At 42.7% G+C, this 25,601-nt stretch overlaps 1 protein-coding gene across 1 annotated transcript in view; it reads right to left on the bottom strand.

Annotated features, from left to right (window-relative positions):
• PDSS2 (decaprenyl diphosphate synthase subunit 2) overlaps window positions 1-25,601 on the bottom strand; it is a 106,788-nt gene that overhangs the window by 67,350 nt on the left and 13,837 nt on the right. The window contains exon 2 of the mRNA XM_058174403.1: window positions 24,280-24,414. Coding sequence (XP_058030386.1) covers window positions 24,280-24,414 — 135 coding nt within the window. The remainder of the gene's footprint in view (window positions 1-24,279; window positions 24,415-25,601) is intronic.

The raw sequence follows: 25,601 nt of genomic DNA, 5'->3' as shown, positions 1-25,601 counted from the left end.
TATCTCGTATTTAATCCTAGACCTAGAACATATTTAAAGGACGAAAAGTGAGAGAGAGCAGCAGTTCCTTTCTTCGCCACTAAACAGTCAAGCTACTGTTCATACATTTTTAGAACAAAGCTACTAATTCAATTACTCTTATGTAGCCTTTTGCACTTATTTCATTTCAAAATTAATAACTGTATCAAATATTTTCACCCTATTCCAATGTAGAATAAACAGTTCCATACTGATCTCCATCAAATCATTCCTAAACATTAATTCCATAGGCAACAGCATTTGTCTGGTATCCTGCTATACAGTAAGTGTGATTTAATATTTGTAAACAGAGTGTGCCAAATATTGTATGTTGAAGAAACATGGCAAGTAAATTTAAACACAAACAAAGACATAGCTAACTCTCAAATTTAAAACTATTAGCTTCTATTATCTTATAATCGTTATTTAAAATTAGCCAATCATTTTTAAAAAAAACTTTAAAGCTTATTAAAAAAGCTTTAAACAGCTGAAATTAGCCTATAGAAAACTATAGCATCAGAAAATGCCCGAATAGCTTCATCTTGTTTATTTTGATTGCATAAGCCGAATATAAGAAACTTTAAAACCAGTTTTTATTATTCACCAACTGAGCAAAGAAGCACTGATAACTGATTAAAAAAATAAAACACTTTTGACACAATTCTGCTTATACTTGTATTTTCAATATCTAACCTGGAACAGAGAGAAAAAAATTCGCCTTTCATCTTTGGAGAAAAAGCAGGAACATTAAACGTTTCCAGAATATGTAGAGTTATCATCTAGCTTATAGGCCTACCAATGTATAGCAAACATATCCGGGTTAAAATGCAGGAGTAACTATGGTTCATTGTCACTTTCTTGCCTATTTCCTGACTTGCACTGTGTAAAATGGAAAATGAGAAATTAATGAATTAATAAGTTCTGCTACACATAAAAATCATTTCAAGAAAAAAGATTTTTTTACTATACATTCAGCTTCAATTAAAAATATGTTTTATTTTTATTAAGAGCCGTGGTGGTGCAGTAGTTAGAATACAGTATTGCAAACTCATTTGACTGTACTATTTGATCCTGACTGTACAGTTTGATCGTGACTGGCTCAAGGTTGACTCATCCTTCCATCCTTCTGAGGTCGGTAAAATGAGAACCCAGATGGTTGGGGGCAATATGCTGATTATATAAGCTGCTTAGAGAGGATTGTAAAGCATTGTGAAGCGGTATATAAGTCTAAGCGCTATTGCTAGTGCTATTAATTGTTGCATTCATCTGAACAATAAAGAATTTGTGACTTATACTTCTACCATTAAGTAAGGAAACACCCAGTTATGCATGAAAACTATGATTACAAATACATATTTGAGACACAAAAAGGAAAGGAACAACCTTGAAAATGCAAACTGTAATAATGTATTACTGATCAATATTTGAATTCTCTCAATATTTATCCTTCTCTTCCATTTGAAAAGCCCCATCTTATGTCAGTACCAGGTTATGTAGTAATCAATGGCATTGATTATCAGCAATGATCAAACCTTATGTATATATCAGCATGCATTCTAGAAACTTCATTGGAGTATGACAAAATGCATAACGACCACTGCAATGCAGCAATATGAATAAAACAATAAATTAGAATAAGTTGTATCAACCATATGATTCATTGAACTAGTGCACTGATTTCCTTAACAACCATGGCAAAAATAGTTGTAAAATCAAGTGTTACTCACTTAACAGCCATTTTTTGCTTAGCAATGGAAAGTCTGGTCTCAACTGGGGTTGTAAGTGGAGGACTATCTACATATAAAATCAAATAATCTAGTTCTTAGCGCAAGTAATATATCATGATAAAAAGGAGAGCAACAACTCATTTAGGCAAAATGTTTAAGATTCCTTTGCTTATTAAAAAGTTTTCAAGTTAAAGTCAAATCTTATTGGAAATTACATGAAAATAATTCATACTTATTAAATTTATGTCCACTTAAAAATTGCTATGACCTAGCTGTGTTTGTGTGTTTGGAGAGCGGAAGCCAGTGATGGACCTGGCCAGACGTGAGGCATTGCGACCCAAGGTGAGGTGAGACCGGCGGAGGAGCTTGGAAGATCCAGCAACCCGAATATTGCTAGCTAATTGGTGTAAAGCTAGTCCCCCACCCCACCCCCCGCAGTGCACCAAGGATAGACGCAGAGGCACCGAACAGAATAAACTAGCAACCCAGGCTGTCAGCACTGCATTGTGTCTAACATGTGTAGATTTCCCTGCCATGTATGCCATATGCTAAATAAATAATAAAATTGTAAGGACTAGAAGCATATATAGTAATCCAAGTGCAGTCTCTCTACTCATTGCAAACATGGATGTTTTCTGTCCTTTGCTTTCTATGACATGGTTATAGTGAAGATTCCTTTCCATCTATATTAAGGTGCAATTAGTTATTTAATTAACTTTTCAAAAGGCAAACAGCTGAACTGGGGCATTTGTATCAAAGTCAGGGGCTTTTATAATTAATACTGTAAAGGAAAGGAACATTGGCTTACCTGAAGGTTCCTTCTATGTACGCTGCGTGAGAGTCCAAAGCAATGGGTTGTTAACTTCATCTGATTGGCCAGGGACTGAGTTGAATTTGTTTAAACACACCTCGTCTTCCTGTTTAGCTCCAGTTTATTAACGAAGAAGCGGTATTGGAGAAGACGAACTCAATGTGAAAACTGGAAAAAACGGAACAATAACCTCCAGATCCCTGTATATAGACAAAAACAATAAGTGAAAATAGGGAGGGGTTGGACTCTCACGCAGCGTACATAGAAGGAACCTTCAGGTAAGCCAATGTTCCTTCTCCTGTACGCTGCTAAGAGAGTCCAAAGCAATGGGATATACCCAAGCTAAATATCCCTAGGGTGGGAAAGGAAAGATTAGGAAGATTCAGCAACAGGAAGAACTCGCTGCAGGACCCTCCGTCCGAATGAGGCCTCGGCTGAGGCAAATTGGTCCATCTTGTAGTTTTTAATAAATGGCGAAGGAGAGGCCCACGTGGCTGCTCTGCAAATGTCCAAGATAGAGGCCTGGGTGGCCCAGGCAGCTGTGGTGGCAGCTGCGGGTGGAGTGTGCAGTGATGCGGCCTGGAAGATGGTGTTTCTGCTGGTCGAGGCCATGGAAATACAGGCTTTATCCACCTGCCTATGGTGGATGGGGAGACTTTGGTGCCCAGAGCCCTTGGTTGAAAGGAAACAAATAGGGATTCTGTCTTCCTGAAAGGAGCTGTTCTGTTGAGGTAAATCATGAGGCCCTTCTTACGTCCAGCGTGTGCCATCGACGCTCCGATGGATGCTTGGGATGAGGACAAAAATCCGTAAGATGACTTCTTGAGATCTATGAAAGCTTGTGTTTATTTTAGGAAGAAAGGTAGGGTCTAATCGGAGAATGACTCGTTAGAGTGAAAATCAATAAGTCCTTCCTGACCGAAAGGGCAGCGATCTCGGAGATCCTGCGGGCTGAGGTTATGGCTATGAGAAAGGCGACTTTAAAGGTTAAGAGCTTGAGACTGGAGGAGCTCAAGGGTTTAAAAGGGGAAGACGTAAGCTTCTGAAGGACAAGGGGTAGGTCCCAGGTAGGGTATCTGTACCGGAGGCGGTCGCAGATTGTAAGCTCCCCTCAGAAAACGTCGGATACGGGGGTGTTGAGAAAGTGTGGAGGTCCCGTCACAGAATAAAACAGTGGCAAGAGCTGCAACCTGCCGGCGGATGGTGTTGGTGGCTAAACCCTTGTCCAATCCGTCCTGGAGGAATTGCAGGATATGTCTAATGGAGGCAGAGGTAGGTTCTATTCGATGTCTAAGACACCAGCAATGGAATGATGACCATGTGGCCTCGTAAATACGCGTTGTGGATGGGCGTCTAGAAGCCAGAAGGGTGGAGATGACCCCCATGGAATGCTTTTCTTTCTTTAGTATCTTCCTGTCAAGTGCCAGACGGCTAGTTGGTAACATTGAGGTTCTGGGTGGAGAATGGCTCCTTGGCGTAGGGAAATCTGATCCGGTGGAATTCGCCAAGGTGGATTGATGGACAGGCTCACCAGATCCGCAAACCAACTCCGTCGAGGCCAGTAAGGGGCTATAAGGAGAACTTCTGCCTTCTGTTCCAAGATCTTTCGTATGACCCTTGGCAAAAGGGGAGTCGGGGGGAAGGCATAAAGAAGGCCCAGGGGCCACTGACATCGTAGAGCATCTGTTCCTTCTGCTCCTGGGGTTTGGAACCTGGAGAAGAACCTGGGAAGTTGTTTGTTGGTCGGGCTGGCAAAGAGGTCTACTATGGGTTGCCCGAATTTGATCGTGATTGTGAGAAACAGATCCGGATACAGTTGCCACTCTGATTGATCGATGGTCGTCCTGCTCAGCCAATCCGCTTGTGTGTTGGCGACTCCGGATATGTGGGCTGCCTGTAGTGAGATAAGTTGTTTTTCTGCCCACAGGCCTATGGCTGCAGCCTCCTTCATCAATATGCGGGATCGGGTGCCTCCTTGACGGTTCACATGGGCCTTTGTGGTAGTGTTGTCCGTCAGCAGTAGCACATGATGGTTTGATAGCTGCGCTTGGAAGTACCTGAGAGCTAGATGAGCAGCTCTCATTTCCAACCAGTTGATGTCGTTCTTGAGGTCGTTGGGGGACCAACGACCCTGAGTTACCTGGTCTGATAGGTGGGCCCCCTAGCCGTAGAGGCTTGCATCCGTGGTGAGGACGAGACGGCAATGTTCCTGGAATGAGCAGCCCTTTGTCAGGGCTGGAGACAGCCACCACTGTAGAGACTTTCTGACCTTTGGGGGCAGAGGAATTCTGATATCGGTATGGCTGTTGCCTGTTCTTTGGTGTGGGAGAAGTAGCCATTGTAGGGGTCGTGAGTGAAGACGTGCCCAGGGCACGATCGACAGACAAGAGACCATCTTTCCCAATAACTGTGAGAGCAGTGAAAGTGGAACCCTCTTGAGTGCCTTTACCTTTTTTGTCGTGTCTCTCATGTTGAGGAGACGGTCTCGGGAAAGAAACACCTGGCAGGATCTGGTGTTGATTCTTGCTCCCAGATAGACAATGTCGGTCGTAGGCACTAGATGGCTCTTTGCTTTGTTGACTGAAAAGCCGTGATCCTGTAGGGATTGAATTGTTACCTGTAAGTCCCGTAACGCCTGCTGGGCAGAGGACGACAGAATCAATATATCGTCCAGGTAACATTGCATTCTTACTGGAATTGTGCGAAGGTGGGCCGCCACAGCATCCAGAATCTTGGTGAAGGTACGAGGGGCGGAAGATAGACCGAAGGGCAGGGCCCTGTATTGAAAATGGGCTCCGGCATAACTGAACCTGAGAAAGCGTCTGTGGGCAGGTCTGATGGGTACATGTAGATAGGCCTCCTTGAGGTCGATGGATGTTAGATAGTCCCCTCTTCTGATGCTTCCTAAGATTGAATTGAGGGAGTGCATCTTGAATCTGCGATATTTGATGTGAAGGTTCAGTTGCTTCAGGTCTAAGATGGCTCTGGTGCCGCCTGATTTTTTGTCCACTAGGAAAAGAATTGAATAGAAGCCGGTCCCCTGGTGAGGCATGGGAACTGGTTCTATGGCACTGATGGACAATAGGTGTTGAATCTCGTCTTCCATTTGAGCCCTCTTGTGGGTTCTTTGGGAATTTGGCATTGGATGAATCTCCTCGGAGGATTTGAATTAAATTCGAGGGAGAGACCAAGGGTGATGGTTTGCAGTACCCAGGCATCGGTTGTCGTGTGGGACCAGGTAGGGACGAACTTGGTGAGACGACCGCCGATGGGATCCTGGCCGGGATAGTCATTTGTTCCTGCGATAAGGTCGGAAACCGGATCCACGGTAGGGACGTCTGGTCTGGGATTGCCTGGTCCTGTCACGAAAGGACTGTCTGTCCTGAAACCTGTCAGGGGGAGGTTGGAAGGAACGTTGATAGGCCGAGGATTGGAACCCGGGATCCTGGGTGCGAAAAGGCTGTCTGCAGTAAGGAAGAGAAGGACGTCTATCTGAACATCTAGAGACGTAGGGAAGGATCTTACGTTTGTCTTTTCCCTCAACTAAAATAGGGTCTAGGGCTTCACCAAAGAGAGATCCACCCTTAAATGGGGCAGCCGCTAACCGCCATTTGGTCTTCATGTCGGCTTGCCATTGTCTGAGCCATAACAGCCTCCTGGAGGTGATGCTGGAGGCAAGGGCTCGGGATGCAAATTTTGCAGAATTAAGGGTGGCATCCGCAGTGTATTCAGCAGCCGCTATCAATTTATTTATGTCCTGATGTAATCTGGAATCATCCTGAGGAATCCTCTCCTGCATTTGTCTGAGCCATATCAAAGAGGTTCTAGCAAAGAATGAGGCTGCTGTGGCAGATCTGATAGCCCAGGCAGCCGCTTGATGGGTTTTGCGGGTGGAGAGTTCCGCTCTGCGGTCTTCCGTTCGGAGACCTTCTGCTGCATCTGAAGGTATAATGTTGGAGGAAGAAGCCAAGGTGGCAATTGGGGTGTCTGGTAGGAACCTTGAGGAGGTCCTCAAGATCTTGATCCGTCGTGTACATCTTTTTGTCTGAGCCACTAGGAGTAGGAATGGCACCAGGGTGACCCCATTGACGTTGGATGGTGTCCAAGAAGAGCTTGGGTGAAGGAATTACCCGTTGCTCTGAGACTGGTTCAGTAAAGAGGAATTTGTTGGGGTCTGACGGATCTGAAGCTCCCTCAGATTGGCGTAAGGCAACCCCCATGTTGGCCGTAACTTTTGCCTTGTGTAGTAATGTGTAGAAAAGCTCATGGCGAAAAAGGCCGGTGGGAGCAGGTTTGTCTGGGGCAGACTCTTCGTCTTCAGACAGATTATACTCTGCTATGTCTTCCTCCCCCAAAAAGGAGTCCTCACTATGGTGTGAAGGGGTTGAGAGCGTGCGCAGCGCGCATAGTCTGGGTGGGTGGCTATCAGAATGGGGTCTTTGGTCAGAGCTGCCCGAAGGAGATGGAGCTGGGAAACCTCTCTGAGTGAAGGCATTGTCAATGCCTTGAGAAATGGTTTGCATGATAAGATGACGTATATCCTGAGAAATGGCAGGATTACTGTCCTCTCTGTGGGAGACTCCCGCTGCTGTGGGGGTGAAGGTGGCAGAAGGTGCCTGATGATGGGCTCAGGCATGACTCTAGAAGAATCTCCAAAAACTGTACAAATTGTTTCCTGGTTTTCTCCTGAACCACTAGGGATAGTGGGAGACCATCCAGGCTGATTTAATAAAGGAGAATCTTCAGTTAGTGGAACAGAAGTTTCCCTGCCTTCCTCTGCTAATCTTTGTTTTGCTTTATCAAATTGCCTATCCAAGGCTCGTTGTCTTCTGAGGCATCTCTCTGCAGCAGCAGAGGTTTGGAGAAGTAGAAGACTTGGATTTGGTGGCAGAAGCCCTTGATTTGGATCTGCTCTTGTGAGGGGGAGGAGCCACGCTAGTAAGGTGTCCTTGGGAGGGCGAGGCAGAAGCCCGGAAGGAGATCTGCTGCGATCCGCCATCTTGGAAATGAGGCCTAGTGGTTATCAGAGGCCTTGGAATATATGCCCAAATAATATAGTGGCCCTGATCTGAGAATCCTGGAATAAGATCAAACAATAAGGGCCAGTTAGCACCAAGCTGACACCACAGCCGGATTCAAAGCATTCAAAGGCTGCATGGGGGGTTGCTTTGGGGGGGGGGTCCCCAAATGGCGCGAAGCAGGCACCACTGCTCCTATAGCGCCCTTTTTACTGCAGCGTTGGCAGGGGGAACTAGCCTCCGACACCACGGATCTTTTTCTCCACCCCTGCAGGCGCGAAGCCGACACCACGGCTTCTCCTGCGCTCCGCTGGCCTCCACTTACAGTTTGGTGAGGTCCAGCGATGTCCGTTCCTCAAACCGGCGATTCTATGAGGCTTGAGAGGCTTGGAATGTGAAAAAATGGCCGCCGGCCTTCGGGCGGCTCAGCTGAGCGGTGCTGGGCTGCGCGCGAAGCACGAGCCTCTTTCCTTTCCGCTCCGGCTCCCAGCAGTCAAGAAAAAAACAATTGGGCACTTAAAAACTTTTTTTTAAGAATTTTTCCTAATTTATTGAAGTCCTATGAGCTGATAAAAGAGTCAAAAGCAATGGAGCTAAAGGAGGTAGTCTCTCTATGGCCGACTGAGTTAATAAACTGGAGCTAAACAGGAAGAGGAGGTGTGTTTAAACAAATTCAACTCAGTCTCTGGCCAATCAGATGAAGTTAACAACCCATTGCTTTGGACTCTCTTAGCAGCGTACAGGAGAACTGCCAGATATTTTATTATATTTAATGTATGCCTGCTATGAGATAATGTAACTTAACAAAGAAAGTTAGTAATAGAAAAGTCGGACTAACTTAACCAGAAACTCTTCAACCTTTTTGGAAACAAAATTCTACTGAGTGGATTTTTATTTTGTGCAAAAGACTATCGATTCTTTCTTTCTGCCGGCGAACTTCCACACCTGGTTCAGGAAATACTACAAAGGATGGGCAGAGTTGCTGTCTTAATGATGTCTGCTGCACTGGCAGATAGCCAAACTTATATCTCCTTCTGAAAAATAACATATGAAAATGAAATAAATGTATGAAAAAAACTAGAGATTGTGGGCTTGGGATAATGATAGACATGAGAATATGCAAGTCTGATGTAGAAAACAAAGTTCTAGTATCAATGCAGCCACTTGCAAACAGATGGCTTATAAGGAAAGTGGGGAAAGCCCCAATCCAGCATGGCCAAGGTAATGCAGCAGATGGTTGGCAGAGATGCCTCTAAATACTATCAGCATCACCTGTTCGGGCTAGATTTATTCCAAGCATACACTCCCAAAATACACTCACTTTCAGAACTGACAGATCAGACCATCTGTTTTGGAGAAAGATGGTGAGGAACTCCGCGGGTGGATCCCTATAGGTGGTTCTTAGTTGTGTAGCTGACCTTTATCTGCATACATGGATACTGGACTGGAACCTGATGTAGAAGACCTTCATTCTACTTCTATGATGTGTAGCAAGACTGACCGTCTATAATTCTCTTGTTACGTTTCCCTATACACAAGTCCTAACCAGGCAAGTCACATTTGTTAAAAACAGCATGTCAAATAGTTCACAATTACAGACTATATCAATACATATTATGCTAGATGGTAATGAGCCATATACAAGGACTTATCCATCCAAAAATAATCATACAGATTTCTACAGCATTGTTCAAGAGGTTATGGTTTATTACACAGTACTCATTAGACATACACTGCCACCATTAGCAATTTTTTCTTCATTTGTATCTCATTTAAGATTCTACTTTCACAAGCAAATTCAAATTAGTACACAAGGTTAAAACCATTATGGTTAGGAATAAAATTATCCTGTCTTTTTATGATATAGCAACACTGGATCAAAGCTCTCTAGTCTAGCACATTTTAAAGAACTAGTCAACTGAGTTTTAAGTAAGACAACAGGAATATACTGATCACATATTGTGTTGTATACCTTAAAAATTAGTTAATAGTCAGATTCTAAATAAATATATTTTAAACTAGCAAAAACTCAAAAAAGTCATATTTCTTTTTAGCTAAGAGTTATTGTTTGAATACATCCACAGAAAACTAAACAGAAATTTAATGCAGATAAGAAGTATTCTATCTTATCTACTCTTTGTTGGTGGAAGGAGATGATTGAATAGTATAGACCTGTTCTGGATGGGAGCATATTTTTTTATTAAAGAATTGTAGCTTCAGAGACTGTTGAATTTGGCACTTCTGATTTTATATAGATGTTTCACTATTATGGATAGTAATAGTGGTAAGATTATCTTTTACTGCTAAACAAAGAATCAAGACAGAGTACAAGTAAAGAAATGACAAAAACACAATAAGGAAACTCTGGCACCAATAAAAATGAATTAATGTTTATGGCACGTGCTTTCAGAGACTGTCTTTAATCTTTCAAATAATATAATACTTAGTTTTGCTGAAATTGTCCACTACTCCGGGGGTGGGCAATTTCAACTGAATGAAATTGCAACTTTCATTCAAATTACCATACATTTAGGTATTGTATGGTTATTAATGTTTTCTTTTTTTATCTACTTGGAAATTTCTTTTATCCATAATGTGTAATTCATGAAAATTGCTAACTACCAAAAAAAGTCAGTGTGACATATGTGTTGCAGTGTGATACTGTGTTTCTTGGATCAGCTTTGATAATGAAATACTTGAAAGGAAAGAAAATACTCATATTTAAGGAATCAAGAGCTTCCTTTGTATCCAAAAAAGCTTTCAGTAGAATATTGTCTTTAAAAAACAACTTACTATTATCAGTCTCATGTATTTCCACAGCTGGAGTCTTAAAAGGCTCTCAGTTTGTATTTATTTTATTATGAATGCTTTTATGACACTTTAATGATCAAATTCTAAATGGCCTACAGCACAACATACCATACAATATGATAGAATAATTCAAAAATATCAACATTACCAAATAATAATACTATTAATTTTGAGGAGAGCTACGATATCTAAACTGCAATACCCTTTTTGATTGCCTAAATAGTAGAAAAGAAATATGAACAGCTGATGCAACAGTTTGCCATTGTGCAAACTGCTAAGGTTTGCAAACTGGTGAAAAAGATGAATCTGGGAATCCATAACTTAGTGCCAGAAGATACCTTAACTGTGTTTTTTTAAAAAAAATATTATTTTAAGAGAAAGTTAGAAAATATGCTAGCATGTCCCAAAACAAAGAACGTTCCTCATTTTATGTTCAAAAATATCCTTGGATTCTACTGAGGTGTACTGGCATAGTTAGAAAGTAAAACCTGTGAGTGGCTGAAATCCAACATCTTGTTGCAGATGGGGCAACCTGCACAGGAAAAAAGGAGTTGACCGTGAGTTCCAGGCAAGCCCATTTTAGAAGATGGTATCAAGAAATTGTGCAGGTCTGCATTCTGATAAAATTGAGAGTTCTACAATGGGCACACCCACCGTGGCAACCATTTTCTGAATAGACAAGCTCCCCCCCTCCTTTCCATGGCAGCTCTTTTCTTTGACTACCTGGGATAAACTATCAGCATGTCAAATGTGTCCATTGACCCCAAAAGTCAGGGACTCCTGTGCTAATCAGGGACCAACTTTTCCAAAGAGCAAGTTCAACAAATTTAACAAAGCTGACACAAACAAAATTCCCAACAAAGGTTGTGCTTTACAGTGCTTAAAACAAAGTGAATGCCATCATCACATGAGCAGGCACCAGACCTTGTCTATGGTGAACTCCTTAACTGTGGTAGTCCCAACGTGTTCATTCTTTGCACCGCTGCTCCTCATTATGAAAAAAAATAAATAATTAAACAACTAGCAACTACATTTGTAAGTATTTGGAAATCAGGTTGTAACCTTGCAGCATTTTTTTTGTGATAATCGTTTATATCATTTCTTTGGAAGGAGGGTATTCTGCTTTAGGCTCAAATTTAAGCAATTCAGTTAAGTTTATATGCAATGACTGCATTAGACTAGCTGAATGAAAGTAAACAGATTCCCATTAATATGCATTGCCAATTATGTACAGACACTACCAAGTCTGTGAACAGATGCTCATCTGTCCAAGTGTTTCCCCGAAATATTTCCACACAGCTTTTTAAAATACATAACTACATCAATGTAACTGAAAAGTGCTAATACCAATGGATTCAGTCCTAACAATGCATGAGCAGAAATACATTTCTGGATTTAAAGTGGCAGTTGTTTCAAAATATTTGTTCATTCTTCAAATCAAGCAAAATGAAATAGCTAAGCATCCCATGACTCAAACACATAATAAAAACAGCGTAATAAAACATTCTCTTATTCACATAAGGGAAGAATGCATTATTGGAACATGCTAGCACAAGTTCTGTCAATCTTGCTGCTTGGTTTCCAAATTATGAAACAAAAATGGTCAGAGGGAGAAAATACTGAATCACAAATGATCATGTTCTAGTTACCGGGGTATTAACACATTTCTTTCTTAAATGTGCATGTACATGTAAATCCTGTGCTGCAGGGTAAACATTAAAAAAAAATGTTTCCTGAGTGATTTGTGCAATTACACTGGCCATTTTCTAACAAGTGTCAAACAACCTCTTTTATTCCAATTGTTTATAGAGACCTTTCACTCCATTGCTAAGAGATAAATGTAGCAGTACAAATGTTTAAAATGTTAATTGTCTCCATTGTTCAAACCAGAAAAAGATCAAAAAAATCACTTAGCTCAGGTGATTATTTTTCAAGAGTTGAAGCCTATCCACAATGTTAATTTTCTTTTAAACCTGCAATTTTTAACATCTCAGACAGACTTGATGAATCCTCACCAGTTCTGAGCACCAACAGGAGTGTTTTATCAGAGAAAAGCACTTTGGTGGTTATAGCTTTGAGAACAAGCATTCATTAAAAGGCAAATCCTGGAAGTACATCGTAAATTATGAACTACAAAAATATGTAGATTACCCCACATTTTCTTCACAACATTTAATGTTTGTTATCTTCTAGCCCCGTGATGGCGAACCTAGGGCACACGTACCAGAGGTGGCACGCAGAGCCCTCTCTGCTGGCACGCACACTATCGGCCCAGGTCAGATCTCTGTGGCGTTTCTTTTGTGAGCTTCTGTTTCCCTGCAAAAAAAGTAACAGAAGCTCACAAAGAAAAAGATCTTACCTCTTGCTGCGCTGCCGGTATTGGGATGCCCCGCCTCCCGCCAGCCAGTTGGTGTTCAGGTCTCTGCTGCATGCCCGTGTCTGTGCATGCCCATGCATGTGTGCTCGCATGGTCACACATGTGCACATTCACACCTTTCAATGTGAGCTTCTGTTTCCCTGCTCACAAAGAAAAAGATCTTACCTCTTGCTGCGCTGCCGGTATTGGGATGCCCCGCCTCCTGCCAGCCACCTAGTGTTCAGGTCTCTGCTGCATGCCCGTGTCTGTGCATGCCCGTGCATGTGTGCTCGCATGGTCACGCATGTGCACATTCACACCTTTCAGTGTGAGCTTCTGTTTCCCTGCTCACAAAGAAAAAGATCTTACCTCTTGCTGCGCTGCCAGCATTGGGATGCCCCGCCTCCCGCCAGCCAGTTGGTGTTCAGGTCTCTGCTGCATGCCCGTGTCTGTGCATGCCCGTGCATGTGTGCTCGCATGGTCCCGCATATGCACGTTCACACCTTTCAGTGTGAGCTTCTGTTTCCCTGCAAACAAAGTAACAGATGCTCACAAAGAAAAATACTGGGAACCAAAAAACCTGGGTGGGCGTGGCCAATTCAATGTCACTCACTCCCACCCACTCACATGACTGTTTCTCTCTTTCTCTCTCTCTCTATGTTTCCCTCCCCCGCTCTGTGTGTGTGTGTTTATCTGTCTCTCTCTTTTCCTCCCTCTCTATCTGTCTTTCCCTCTCTCTTTCTTTCCCTCTCTTCCCCCTCTGTCTTTCTCTCTGTGTGTCTTTCTCTCTCTCCTTCTTCCCCCCCCTTTCTTCTCTGTCTGTCTCTTCCCCCTTTTTCTTTTTCTCTCTTTCTGTCTCTGATTCTTTCTCTCTTTCCCTCCCTCTCTCTTTCTTTTCCCACTCTCTTTCTTTCTCTCTCTCCCTCCTTTCTCTCTCTCTCTCTCTCTCTCTCTCTCTCTATCTGTCCCCTGGGAGGGGGGGGAAGGAACTCCTGAACGTGGTGCTGGGTGATGGAAATCTGATGTCTGGAGCCCAGGAGCAGCTCACCGATGATCAGCTGATCAACTGAGAGCTGAAGATCAGTTGGTCAGGGAGGAGGCGAGGCATCACAACACCTATGGCTCTGCAGGAAAAGCAACTGATACCCGGGAGGCGAGAGCAAGCCGCCACCGATGCTGTGCCATAATGGGCTCCAGAAGGAGGGGACCCCATCTGCCCGATTGTGAAGCATGCTAAATTTCACTTTGTTGTGCAAAGCACTGCGAGAGCAGCAGGCAGGCCATGGTGGCAGCAACAGCAAATACACCACAACGAAGGCAGAATGCTGTTTCAGCAAGTGCAGGGTTGCTCCTCTGCCGCACTAAGGCTCTGGCCATCACCACTGCCACCGCTGCGACAGGGTGACAGCTCTTTCATCCCTTTGCTGCAACAGGGAGCTGCAGCAGAGGGATGAAAAGCCCACATGTGGCTCTGGAGCCGCAGGTTGCCAACACCCAGATTAGGCCAACAAAACTGCACAAAACAATGTGTGAGCGAGTCCTAATATAAAGCAGCAGAGGTTAGAATCCATTGTTATACCCAGTCATTAACAAATCTAAAAGTCAAAGACCAATTAACAACCCTATAAATAAAATATATTACCAAAACATATGCAGCTGAGTCTTTCAATTCAATTTTCTCTAAAACGTTGGTCTTCAGAATTGCAGCAATGTCTTTATAGTTACTTCAGTTCTACTGAAAATCATGTGTACTTTCACAAACTACATCGAGCCCTCATTTTCCAAACCCCAGAACTGTTAAATGAGCCAAAAATATTAATTCCTACTGTACGAAATAAATGAATGTCAACTAACAGCTATTATGGCACTACACTCAGGCTTCAAATACATAACCAAAAATTATACAAAATTCTATTAACAGCTGATGATAGAAACACTGTTCTTCATCCAAGTTGAATTCTTGCTACAGAGCATTTCAGTGAACTTTTCTGGGGAGTCTCAAGTGTAATTTCAGAGGAAATGGAGTGATAATAGCTCATGACAGAAAGCAAAGTAAAAATAAAAGAGTATATGCAGCAGGATATTTAAGTTTTAAAAACTATCTCTAAATTTTTCAAGTTTTGTGTTCTCGTATGTACAGTTGCAAGTTACATCTCTTTTATCTCTTTCATACAATCCTGGTTCTTAGTCAAGTCTACAAATTTACTAAACACGGAATCAAACAATTTTTTGTAAATTTGCCAAATAGTGCATACAGGTAGTTCTTGACTTACAACCATTGTTTAGTGACCGTTTGAAGTTACAATGGCACTAAAAAAAGTCACTTATGACTCTCTTTCATACTTATAAGCACTGCAGCATTCCCATGGTCACAAGATCAAAATTAAGATTTGCTTGGCAACTGTCTTGTATTTATGACGGTGACTGTGTCCCAGGGTCATGCGATCATTTTCTGCAACCTTTTGACAAGCAAAGTCAATAGGGAAGCCAGATTCATTTGACAACTGTGTTACTAACTTAAAAACTGAAGTGATTCACTTAACAACGGTGGCAAGAAAGGTTGGAAATGGAACAAAATTCAATTAACTGTCTTGCTTAGCAACCGAAATTTTGAGCTCAGTTGTAGTCATAAATCGAGGACTACCTGTATAAACTCAGAACTGAAATTTCCTTGGCTTTAATTTTAAAGCTACCTTACCGTGGAATTTTAACCATTAACTTGGGCCGGTTTAGCTCACGCTGGTAAAGCCTGTTATTAAGAACACAAAGCCTGCAATTACTGCAGGTTCGAGCCCGGCCCAAGGTTGACTCAGCCTTCCATCCTTTATAAGGTAGGTAAAATGAGGACCCAGATTGTTGGGGGGGCAATAAGTTGACTTTGTAAAAATATACAAATAGAATGAGACTATTGCCTTATACACTGTAAGCCGCCCTGAGTCTTCGGAGAAGGGCGGGGTATAAATGTAAACAAAAAACAAACAAACAAACAAACAAAAAATTATTCCTACCCCTCTACCAAAATGTTAAATCTCAGTTGACTAATTTAGTGTTCCTAATACTGTAGCATCTAATAATGAGAAGACTGTAATATCCACTGATAAAAATACAGAAATTACACTTCACTATTAGAACTATGGTATGAATGAGGAAGAAAGAATTAGAATTCTACGAGAAGAGAAGCTATTAATTCAGAAATTCATAGTTAAAATGTTAATTTACTACTTTGGTCCAGTTTCATAAAATTATTAAATTGAACCATGTAAAAAGTTATTTGGCCATTGCAGAATTTTGTATTTTATTTATACATTAAATGCTCCATAAGAAATATGCACTGAACTGTGGTTGAGAAGATTTCATGAAACCATTGCAGATATTTATTTCTGAAATTAATTTCACACTGAAAGAGCCTTTACTAGATAGAATTAGAAATTAGAAGTATCGGTAGTCCTTGTTGTTAAGTGAAAATTTACTAAGTGAGTTTTGCCCCATTTTATGATCTTTCTGGCCACAGTTGTTAAGTGAATCACTGCAGTTAATGAGTTAGTAACCTGGTTGTTAACGTTGACGGTCAGATGGTTGCAAAAGGGGATCACATGACCTCAGGATGCGGCAACAGTCATAGGTATGAACTAGTTGCCAAGCATCTGAATTTTGATCACGTGACCATGGGGATGCTGCAAAACTTGTAAACGTGAAAAATGGTCATGTCACTTTTTTCAGTGCCATTGAAACTTTGAATGGTTATTAATAGAACTGTTGTAATTGTGCTCACAATAAGGAACACTACTCACGTTTCCTTCCATACTGAGATGGGGCGTTGGTACTTACCTGAGACGCACCTTCTAGTTCAGTGGAGACAGCAGTCAGAGTGGGTGGAGCTCCTCTGTTCAGATTGGATAACTGAGTCTGTTGAAGCTGAAAGTCCCGCCCCTTGCTGCTGGGAACCCCAGATTTTGATGAAGGCGAGAAAAACCAGACTCAATGCGTCATGGAAAATAGAGAAATCAAATTTTATTATCCAAAACAAACAAACAAAAAGAGGATCCAGACCGAAATAGGGAGGGGCTGACTGCTGTCTCCACTGAACTAGAAGGTGCATCTCAGGTAAGTACCAATGCCCCTTCTCCGTTATGGTGGAGACAGCAGTCAGAGTGGGACATACCAAAGCCTAGTGTCCCTAACTACGGGAGGGATCGGTCTGGACAGATTCAACCTCAGATACAAGTACCTGCTGCAGCACCCTACGGCCAAAGGCAGCTTCAGCCGAAGCATACTTGCCCACTCTGTAGTGTCTAATAAACGGAGAGGGCGACGACCAGGTGGCTGCCCTGCATATCTCTGGCAAGGATGCCTGAGTAGACCAGGCCGCTGAGGTAGCTGCACTGTGAGTGGAATGCGCTGTTAAACGTGGGGGCCTAGGCAGGGATCTCATCTCGTAAGCCTTGGCTATCGTATGCCTAATCCATCTGCCTATGGTGGACGAAGTCACCTTACGCCCTAAAGAAACAGGAAGGAAAGACACAAACAAGGACTCTGTTCTCCTTAACTCTGCTGTTCTCTTAATGTAAATTCTCAAAGCTCTTCTAACATCTAAAGTATGCCAACGGCGTTCTAACCCGTGAACTGGGTGAGGGCAAAAATTAGGCAAATTAAGTTCCTGCATGCGATGGAAAACTGAATTTACTTTAGGAATGAATGAAGGGTCCAAATGGAGCACCACTCGATCTGGATGGAAAACACAAAGATCACTGCGTACAGAGAGGGCAGCTAATTCTGAAATCCTTCTGGCAGAGGTGATAGCCACCAAAAAGGCAACCTTACAAGTTAATAGCCTCAGAGAGGTAGACCTCAATGGCTCATAAGGAGGCCCTGTTAGGGAATTTAGAACCAGCGAAAGATCCCAAGTGGGATATCTGTGGACCATGGGAGGACATAAATTTTTGGCCCCTTTGAAAAACCTCCTGATAGAAGGATGTTGAGACAAGGAAGTCAGTGGATCACAGGATAAAACCGTGGAGATAGCTGCTACCTGTCTATGAAGGGCGTTGGCCTTTGTCTAACCCTTCCTGCAAAAATTCCAATATCTGCAAAATAGAAACCCGGAGTGGAGAAACCCCCGCCCTTTGACACCAGGAACAAAAGGCCCGCCAGGAGGCTGAGTAAATGCGTTCAGTGGAAGGCCTCCGTGACGCTAACATAGTCCGGATAAGCCTGGCAGACATATTGTCTCTTCTCATGGCGCCCCGCTCAAGCGCCAGGCGGTCAACTGGAGCCATAAAGGATCTGGATGAACCAGAGCCCCTTGAGATAGCGACACTCTGCTGGGAGGAATCCTCCAAGGGGGGGCCACTGACAGCGACTTGAGGTCTGCAAACCAAGACCTCCGAGGCCAGTGTGGGGCAATTAAGATGACCTCTGCCTGTTCCTCCAGAATCCGACACACCACTCTCGGGATGATTGAGAGAGGAGGGAACGCGTAGAGTAACCCATCTGGCCATGGACTGCGAAGAGCATCGACTCCCTCTGCTAGATGATCTGGAAACCTGGCAAAGAAACGAGAAAGCTGCGTGTTCTGCCGTGTTGCGAACATGTCCACCACTGGAATGCCAAATCGACGTGAGAGGTCGTTGAACAGATCTGGATGCAGACGCCACTCCGCCTGGTCGATGACTCGACGACTGAGCCAGTCTGCCTGAATATTGGACACCCCTGAGATGTGTTCTGCAGTTAAGGACAGAAGGTCCACAGGAATAGGTTCCTTGCTTCCTTCATCAAGGACTTGGATCTGGTGCCCCCTTGTCGGTTGACATGAGCCTTGGCTGTGATATTGTCCGTGAGCACCAGTACATGCTTGCCTGATAGATGGTTCTGGAAAAAACAAAGAGCTAGATAAATAGCCCGTAATTCTAGCCGGTTGATAGGAAAACGGCGTTCAGTGATGGACCAGCTCCCTTGAGCCACCAGCGATTTGAGGTGTGCACCCCAACCAAGAAGACTGGCATCCGTAGTCACCACCAAACGATGAGGCTCGTGCAAAGGAAATCCCTTGGAAATCGCCGATGACAACCACCAGAAGAAGGACTTGCAAACCTCCTTGGGCAGCAGAACTTTGGAAGTGGAATTGCCTGTGCCCGCTCTTTGGAATGGCAACAGGAACCACTGGAGGTCTCTAGAATGAAATCTCGCCCATGGAATGATGGAAATGGTTGAAATCATCTTCCCCAGGAGTTGGGATAATGACAGCAAGGAAACTCTACTTTCCTTTATTAAGGAACCAGCTAAAGATCTTAAACTATTCTGTCTCTCCTGAATACAGAATCAATATTTGCTCCTAAGTGGAATAAACAGGTTGAGGGGGTCAAATGACTTTTCTCTATAATAATAGAGAAACCATGTAATGAAAGAGTCTGAACTACAATCTGTAAATCCCTTCTGGCCATTGACTCTGACGATGATAAAATTAAAATATCATCCAAATAACAATAGAGTCGAATAGGTATGGACCTAAGATGAGCTGCCATAGCAGCCAAGATTTTGGTGAAAACCATCGGGGCAGAAGACAACCCAAAGGGCAGTGCCCTATATTGATAGTGAACCCCCTTATAACAAAACCGGAGAAACTTCCTATGATCCGGGAAAATAGGGATATTTTTTTTTTATTTATTTTATTTTATTTTTATTTTATTTGCACTTATATCCCGCCCTTCTCCGAAGACTCAGGGCGGCTTACACTATGTCAGGCAATAGTCTTCATCCAATTGTATACTATATACAAAGTCAACTTATTGCCCCCCAACAATCTGGGTCCTCATTTTACCTACCTTATAAAGGATGGAAGGCTGAGTCAACCTTGGGCCTGGTGGGACTTGAACCTGCAATATTGCAGGCAGTTGCTGTTAATAACAGGCTGCATTAGCCTGATGAGCCACCAGAGGCCCTATGAAGATATATGAAGATAAGCTTCACTGAGGTCAATGGAAGTGAGGAAGTCGCCCTTCCGAACGCCATCTAGAATCGAACGAAGAGAGTGCATTTTAAACTTATGATAAACAATAAAACGATTTAGTCTCTTGAGGTCTAAAATGGGCCTCCAGCCCCCCGAAGATTTGGGAACTAGGAACAAAAGAGAATAAAACCCATGTCCCCTTTGCCTTACGGGAACTGGTTGAATTGCCCTAATCTCCAATAAATGCTTAACTGCTGCCGCCATGTGGGCCCGTTTATCCCTGTTCCTAGATACCGGACAGCGAATGAAAAAATCTTTTGGAAAGGAAACAAATTCCAGAGACAAACCGTATCGAATTGTATTCTTAACCCAATTATCAGAAGTAGTAAACTCCCATTGATCTGCAAAATAGGCTAATCTGCCCCCTATGGGAGGACTAGCAACGCACTTATCGATGACGCCGGAATGGACAACTTCCTCCTCCACGAAAGGGCCACTTGGAAGGAAAGGGCCTACCCCGTGAAACTCTATCATGACCTCCTCTTTGTCTAGGGGCCCAGGACCCCTGGAACTTGGAAGAACCAACCCCCCATTCAGAACCTTGAAAGGAAGATTGACGGGAAAAAGGAGTGAATCTGGCTTCCCCTCTGCGATAGACTGAAAGTAATATCTTTCTTTTGTCTTTAGTCTCGACCAATAGGGGGTCCAACGCAGCACCAAAAAGTAGCTCCCCCGCGAAGGGAGCCGACGCAAGCCTCCATTTGTGACGGGCATCCACCTGCCAATGTCTAAGCCAGAGTAAGCGTCGAGCCGTCAAAGCTGAAGCCATGGATTTGGAAACAAAACGTATGGCATGTAAAGTGGCATCCGCCGAAAATTGAACAGCTGCAATTATCTTATTCAGGTCCTGGTGGATACGAGTATCCTCTGCTGGAAGTTTATCCTGTAATTGTCTGAGCCACAACAAGGTGGGCCTATTAAAGAAAGATGCTGAAGAAGCCGACCGGATTGCCCAAGCTGCACCTAGATGAGCTCTCTGCAGGACTTGCTCCGCCCGCCTATCCTCCAGGCGAAGGTTCTCTTCAGGCTGGCCCGGAATGGATGAGGAAGATGCCAGAGCTGCAACTGGACCATCTACAGTGGGTGTCTGTAGAGCTGAAGCTAATTTGGGGTCCACATTGAAGAAACGTTTGTCTGCTGAGGACGGAACCGTAGAAGAACCAGGGGCTGTCCACTGGCGTTTGATTACGTCCATGAAAAGTGGGGGTGCTGGAATAGAATCAGGAACTCGGTCAGGTTCAGAAAAAAGAATGTCAGATGCACCCTTGGAGGATGATGCCACAGGTTGATCCAAGGAAGAACTCAATTGAGCCACATTCTTTGCCTTGAAAAGCAAGGACTTAAAAAAAGACTAGGAGGAAAAAGACCAGTAAATGCCGGCTGGTCAGGTAATAACCCTTCATCTTCAGACAGGTCAGGATCTCCCCTTTCTAATCCCTCCAAAAGAGAGGGATGGCTAGTTACTGAGTGGGTAGGCGAGACTGTACCCAGCTGTGACTGCATTTCTTCCTCTTCAGGATCCTCTTCCCTCACTGATAGCCTTGAATGGGACAAGGAAGCCCTCTCAGATATCTGCATGCCCGATAAAAGGGTCCTTTGAATCGTCTGTTCAATGATTGCCTGAATATGTGGCGAAACAGGCAAAAGAGGCTCTGCCCCCTGACCAACAACGTGGGTTGCAGTAGAAGGAACTGTCTGAGAAAACTCCTCAGGAGACTCAATAACTGGTGCATCTTCTGTATGAGAAACTGGAGGAAGGGATCCCCCCCATAATGCGTCTGTAGGAATATCCACTGGGCAACATTGTAAGGAAGCTTGACCAGGAGAGGTAGAAATAATACCCTCTCGAATAAGAGGCCCAGAAGAAGTACTGGGTTCTGGATTGGCCATTGTAGAAGAGGGTAAATTAGAGACTGCCCTACTACATATTCTCTGTATTGCTTCATCTCTCCTCTGCTCATCCCTCAGAGATGCTTTAGACGACTTACTGCGGCCTGAAGTAGGTTGGGCCTTGGTTTTCTGCTTGGAAGCACGGCTGCTCTTTGCAGTAGGAGCCCTGGAAGACACACCTCCCAATGGGCCCTGCTCCTCTGGCAGTGGAGACCCCTGTCATTTGTTGGATTTTGCCAAGGCCTTAGGCATGATGTTTCTAGACCTCAAGAAGGCCAAAAGATCACTTCTCTCGTTTTTTCTCTCTCTCTTTTTTTTTTAAAATTCAAAATGGCGGCTGCCAATAGAGAGGAGAAACTGACTATTAAAGTCCGAACTGGAGGAGAACTGCAGCTGAAATAATGAGAGCACAAAGCTCCACGCCCAAATTAGCCCCTAACTCTGTCCACTGGAAGCTTCAGGACTAATCTTCTGAAGACTCACTCCAAATGTGCTCAAAATGGCCGCCGGAGTTTGGATAGGGAGGCGGAGTGAGCACCAAGCTCTGACGTCTCCTTCCGCAGCTGCAATAAGCGATCCATTTAAACTGTTTTGGCGGAAAAATCAGATTGCACGAAATAGGAGACGGAGGGCTGGGTAAATGCAGGCTACCCGTGTGGGAGCGGAAACAAAACTCTTCAGCGACCAAATTTAAAGCCGGGCGGCAAACTAAGCCAAACAATTCCTACGCCGCCCAGCAAGCCCTCAGCAGCGTTAGAAGCTGCCACAACGATACCGGGAGCAAATAACTCCACTCATCCCATCCCTGCTGGCTTCGGGGGCGTTAAAAACCCCACCAAAAATATCCTGGAACGCCTGCAGCTCAACAGGATTGAAGCAGAATTTAAATAAAAGTTCTGCAGCCAGCGGACAAAACCCCCTCCAATAAGTCTTAGTTCAACAGAACTAATAAGGGGGCTCTAAAACCAGAAAAAAAGATAAGAAAAATATTACTCACAACTATCTACCCTGCAATTCAGGCAGGGAGGAATCCACAACGCAACCGTCCAGGCTGAACAACTGAGTCAAAATCTGGGGTTCCCAGCAGCAAGGGGCGGGACTTTCAGCTTCAACAGACTCAGTTATCCAATCTGAACAGAGGAGCTCCACCCATTCTGACTGCTGTCTCCACCATAATGGAGAAATATGAGATTCAGGCATGAAATATCGAGTCAGATCATCTAGGCCGAGACGTCAAACTCGTGACGACACATTGTCGTCATGCGACTTCCCCCCCTTTGCTAAAACGAGGGTGGGCGTGGCCAGCGGATGACGCATCTGACCCAAGGGCCATGAGTTTGATACCTCTGATCTAGGCTTATGAAGATCTTTTGGATAGCAATAGCCTAAGATTTCTGCTTACTTTTAAACTGAAAATATCATGAATGTATTAGTAAAGCAAAAAAAAAAATTAAGCTAGTACCTTTCTACAACTTTATTTCTAAAAGAAAAGAGATGAGCAATACATTTTGAATTGAAAAATCAGTCAAGTAAAAGTCACTGCCCATTCCCCATGCTCTTTTTTATTTAGACAGCATCATCCTATTGCTGCTTTCATTAACAAAAATCAAGGAAAGTAATGTGTGACTGCCCTGAATCATGACCCCTAGCTTACTAATCACTGAAACAACCACATGAGATTTCACACTCATTACTTTGGTAAATAGCAATAAAGGGTATTAGAGACAGTTCATGGGTTTTGAAAAAGTAGTCAACTTCAAACATCCAACAACTGACCAATAATTCACCTAACATTTCTCCTGGAATGTTCACGAATTAAGGATTTAGAACATAAGTAATGTGATAAAAATATAGCATATTTTTAGACAAGCGAACATTTACACAATGTTCTTCAAATTATGGGGAAGTTCAGTCCTTTTCCTGACATACTTCTCTCCTCTTTTATGAGAGAAATAAGAAAAATGAAAAGCAAAATCTATTGTGGCTTGAATTTAACCTCCATTTCAAAAGAATGATGGGCATTTTTGACAGCTAAGCCTTTTGTTGCTTTCCAGCATTTATAATAAAACAATTTTCAGGATAATCAGAATGTTAAAAAATAGTTTCATGGTAAACATGAAATATAACAGGTTTGCCTGGTTTTAGGGCATATAAGGAAGGCACTTAGTTTCCATATATCATCACTGACTTTTAAAGAAAGTATTCATAGCTAGCCACATATAGCCAAATATCCAAGTTAAGTAATTGAACAGGTAATTAAGATATGGCAAGGGTATTGTAGTGGTTAGTCAAGGAACTTATTAGTCCAATCTATTTCACAAGGTTGTTGGGATGAAACAAGATAAGGTTAATAACACATTTTCAAAAATATTTCCTGCAATCCCAGGAATAGTTCTGTGAAGATATTTCTCATTGCAACTATAATATGTTTTTTAAGAGTGGGCTATAAAGCGCAAACAATATATAATTTATATAAACACTGAAAATGATTTTTCCATGCTGTAGAAATCTTCAAAATAGAACACTGCTGATTCTTATTCACCACTCTATCAATCTATTGATCCATCCATCCATCTAAAATAAATATATATTGACATAAAGATGACCATTTATATGTACTTTTGGATTGTCCAAATACTTGCCTGGAGTATATCCCACTGACAATGTCATTCTGAATAGAGTCTTCTGTTGACAAGTTGGGGCCAGCAGCCTTAGAAACAAGTAAAACCACCAGACCTCTCATCTGCAAATTGTTCCTGGTGTCAGACACAAAGCCCCTAAAAAAGAAGAAAAAAGAATCAAATAAGTCCAAATAGTCTATAGAATTCTCTTAAATGTATTTTTTGTCAAATGTATTAGCTTTACGGAACCCCAAGCACTCATTATTCATATAATATTCCCAAATGGTGCTTCAATGAGTTACACAGGTAGTCCTCGACTTATATCCATTCATTTAGTGACCATGCAAAATTACAACAGCATTGAAAAAAGTGACTTCTGACCATTTTTCACACTTACAACTGTTGCAACATCCCGATGGTCACATGATCAAAATTAGGGCACTTTACAACTGGCATGTATTTATGACAGGTGCACTGTCCTGGGGTCATGTGATCAACATTTGTAACCTTCCCAGCTGGCTCCCGGCAAGCAAAGGTAATAGAGTAAGCCAAATTCACTTAACAGTCACAAGATTCACTTAACAACTGCAGTGATTCGCTTAATAACTGTGGCAAAAACATTGTAAAATGGCACAATTCACTAAACTGTCTTGCTTAGCAATGAAAATTTTGGGTTCCATTGTCATTGTAAGCTGAAGACCACCTGAAAATCCAATTTGAATAACTATTTAAATACTGAGCAGATTATTCTGAACACGCTGAATAATGGTCATTTCTGATCATGTAAAGATACTTTAAACCATGATTCAAGCCAGTTTTCTCAATGTTTCCCATTCTGAGGCCTCTAGATTGCCAAAACTACTACTACAGAATTCCCAATTAATTTGTCTATTGGTCATTCTAGCTGAGCATTCTGGAATTCAGAGCTTTAAAGCTTGGCCAACAATATGTCAATAGAAACTCCCTTTATTCCAAGTTATACTTTAATTTATAAAGATTCTCTCAATTAAAAAATAATGAAATTGAAAATTGGTGTGCCAAAGCTAAGTGCCAGCCTCAAGCTGAATTGTTACTTCCACGAATGTTTCTTGTCCCTCCGTATACGCCAGAGGCCTTTGTAGAAAGTCAAAATGACACAAGATTGAATCTCAGTGCTTTATTGAAAGTAAACCTAAGTATATATTCAGGGAGTACTAAAAATGTGGGGTTGAGTTCTTAAGGAGCTATGCAAAACCAACTTCTTTCTGAGAGCTACAGAAAATATTAATGTTCATTGTGATGCTTGAATACTATAATAAATTAGCATAATCTAAATAACTAGTTGATCTCAAAAAAACTAACCA

The sequence above is a fragment of the Ahaetulla prasina genome, chromosome 1 (genome assembly GCF_028640845.1).
Source record: "Ahaetulla prasina isolate Xishuangbanna chromosome 1, ASM2864084v1, whole genome shotgun sequence".
NCBI lineage: Eukaryota > Metazoa > Chordata > Lepidosauria > Squamata > Colubridae > Ahaetulla > Ahaetulla prasina.
This window is presented reverse-complemented; position numbering and strand designations above follow the sequence as displayed.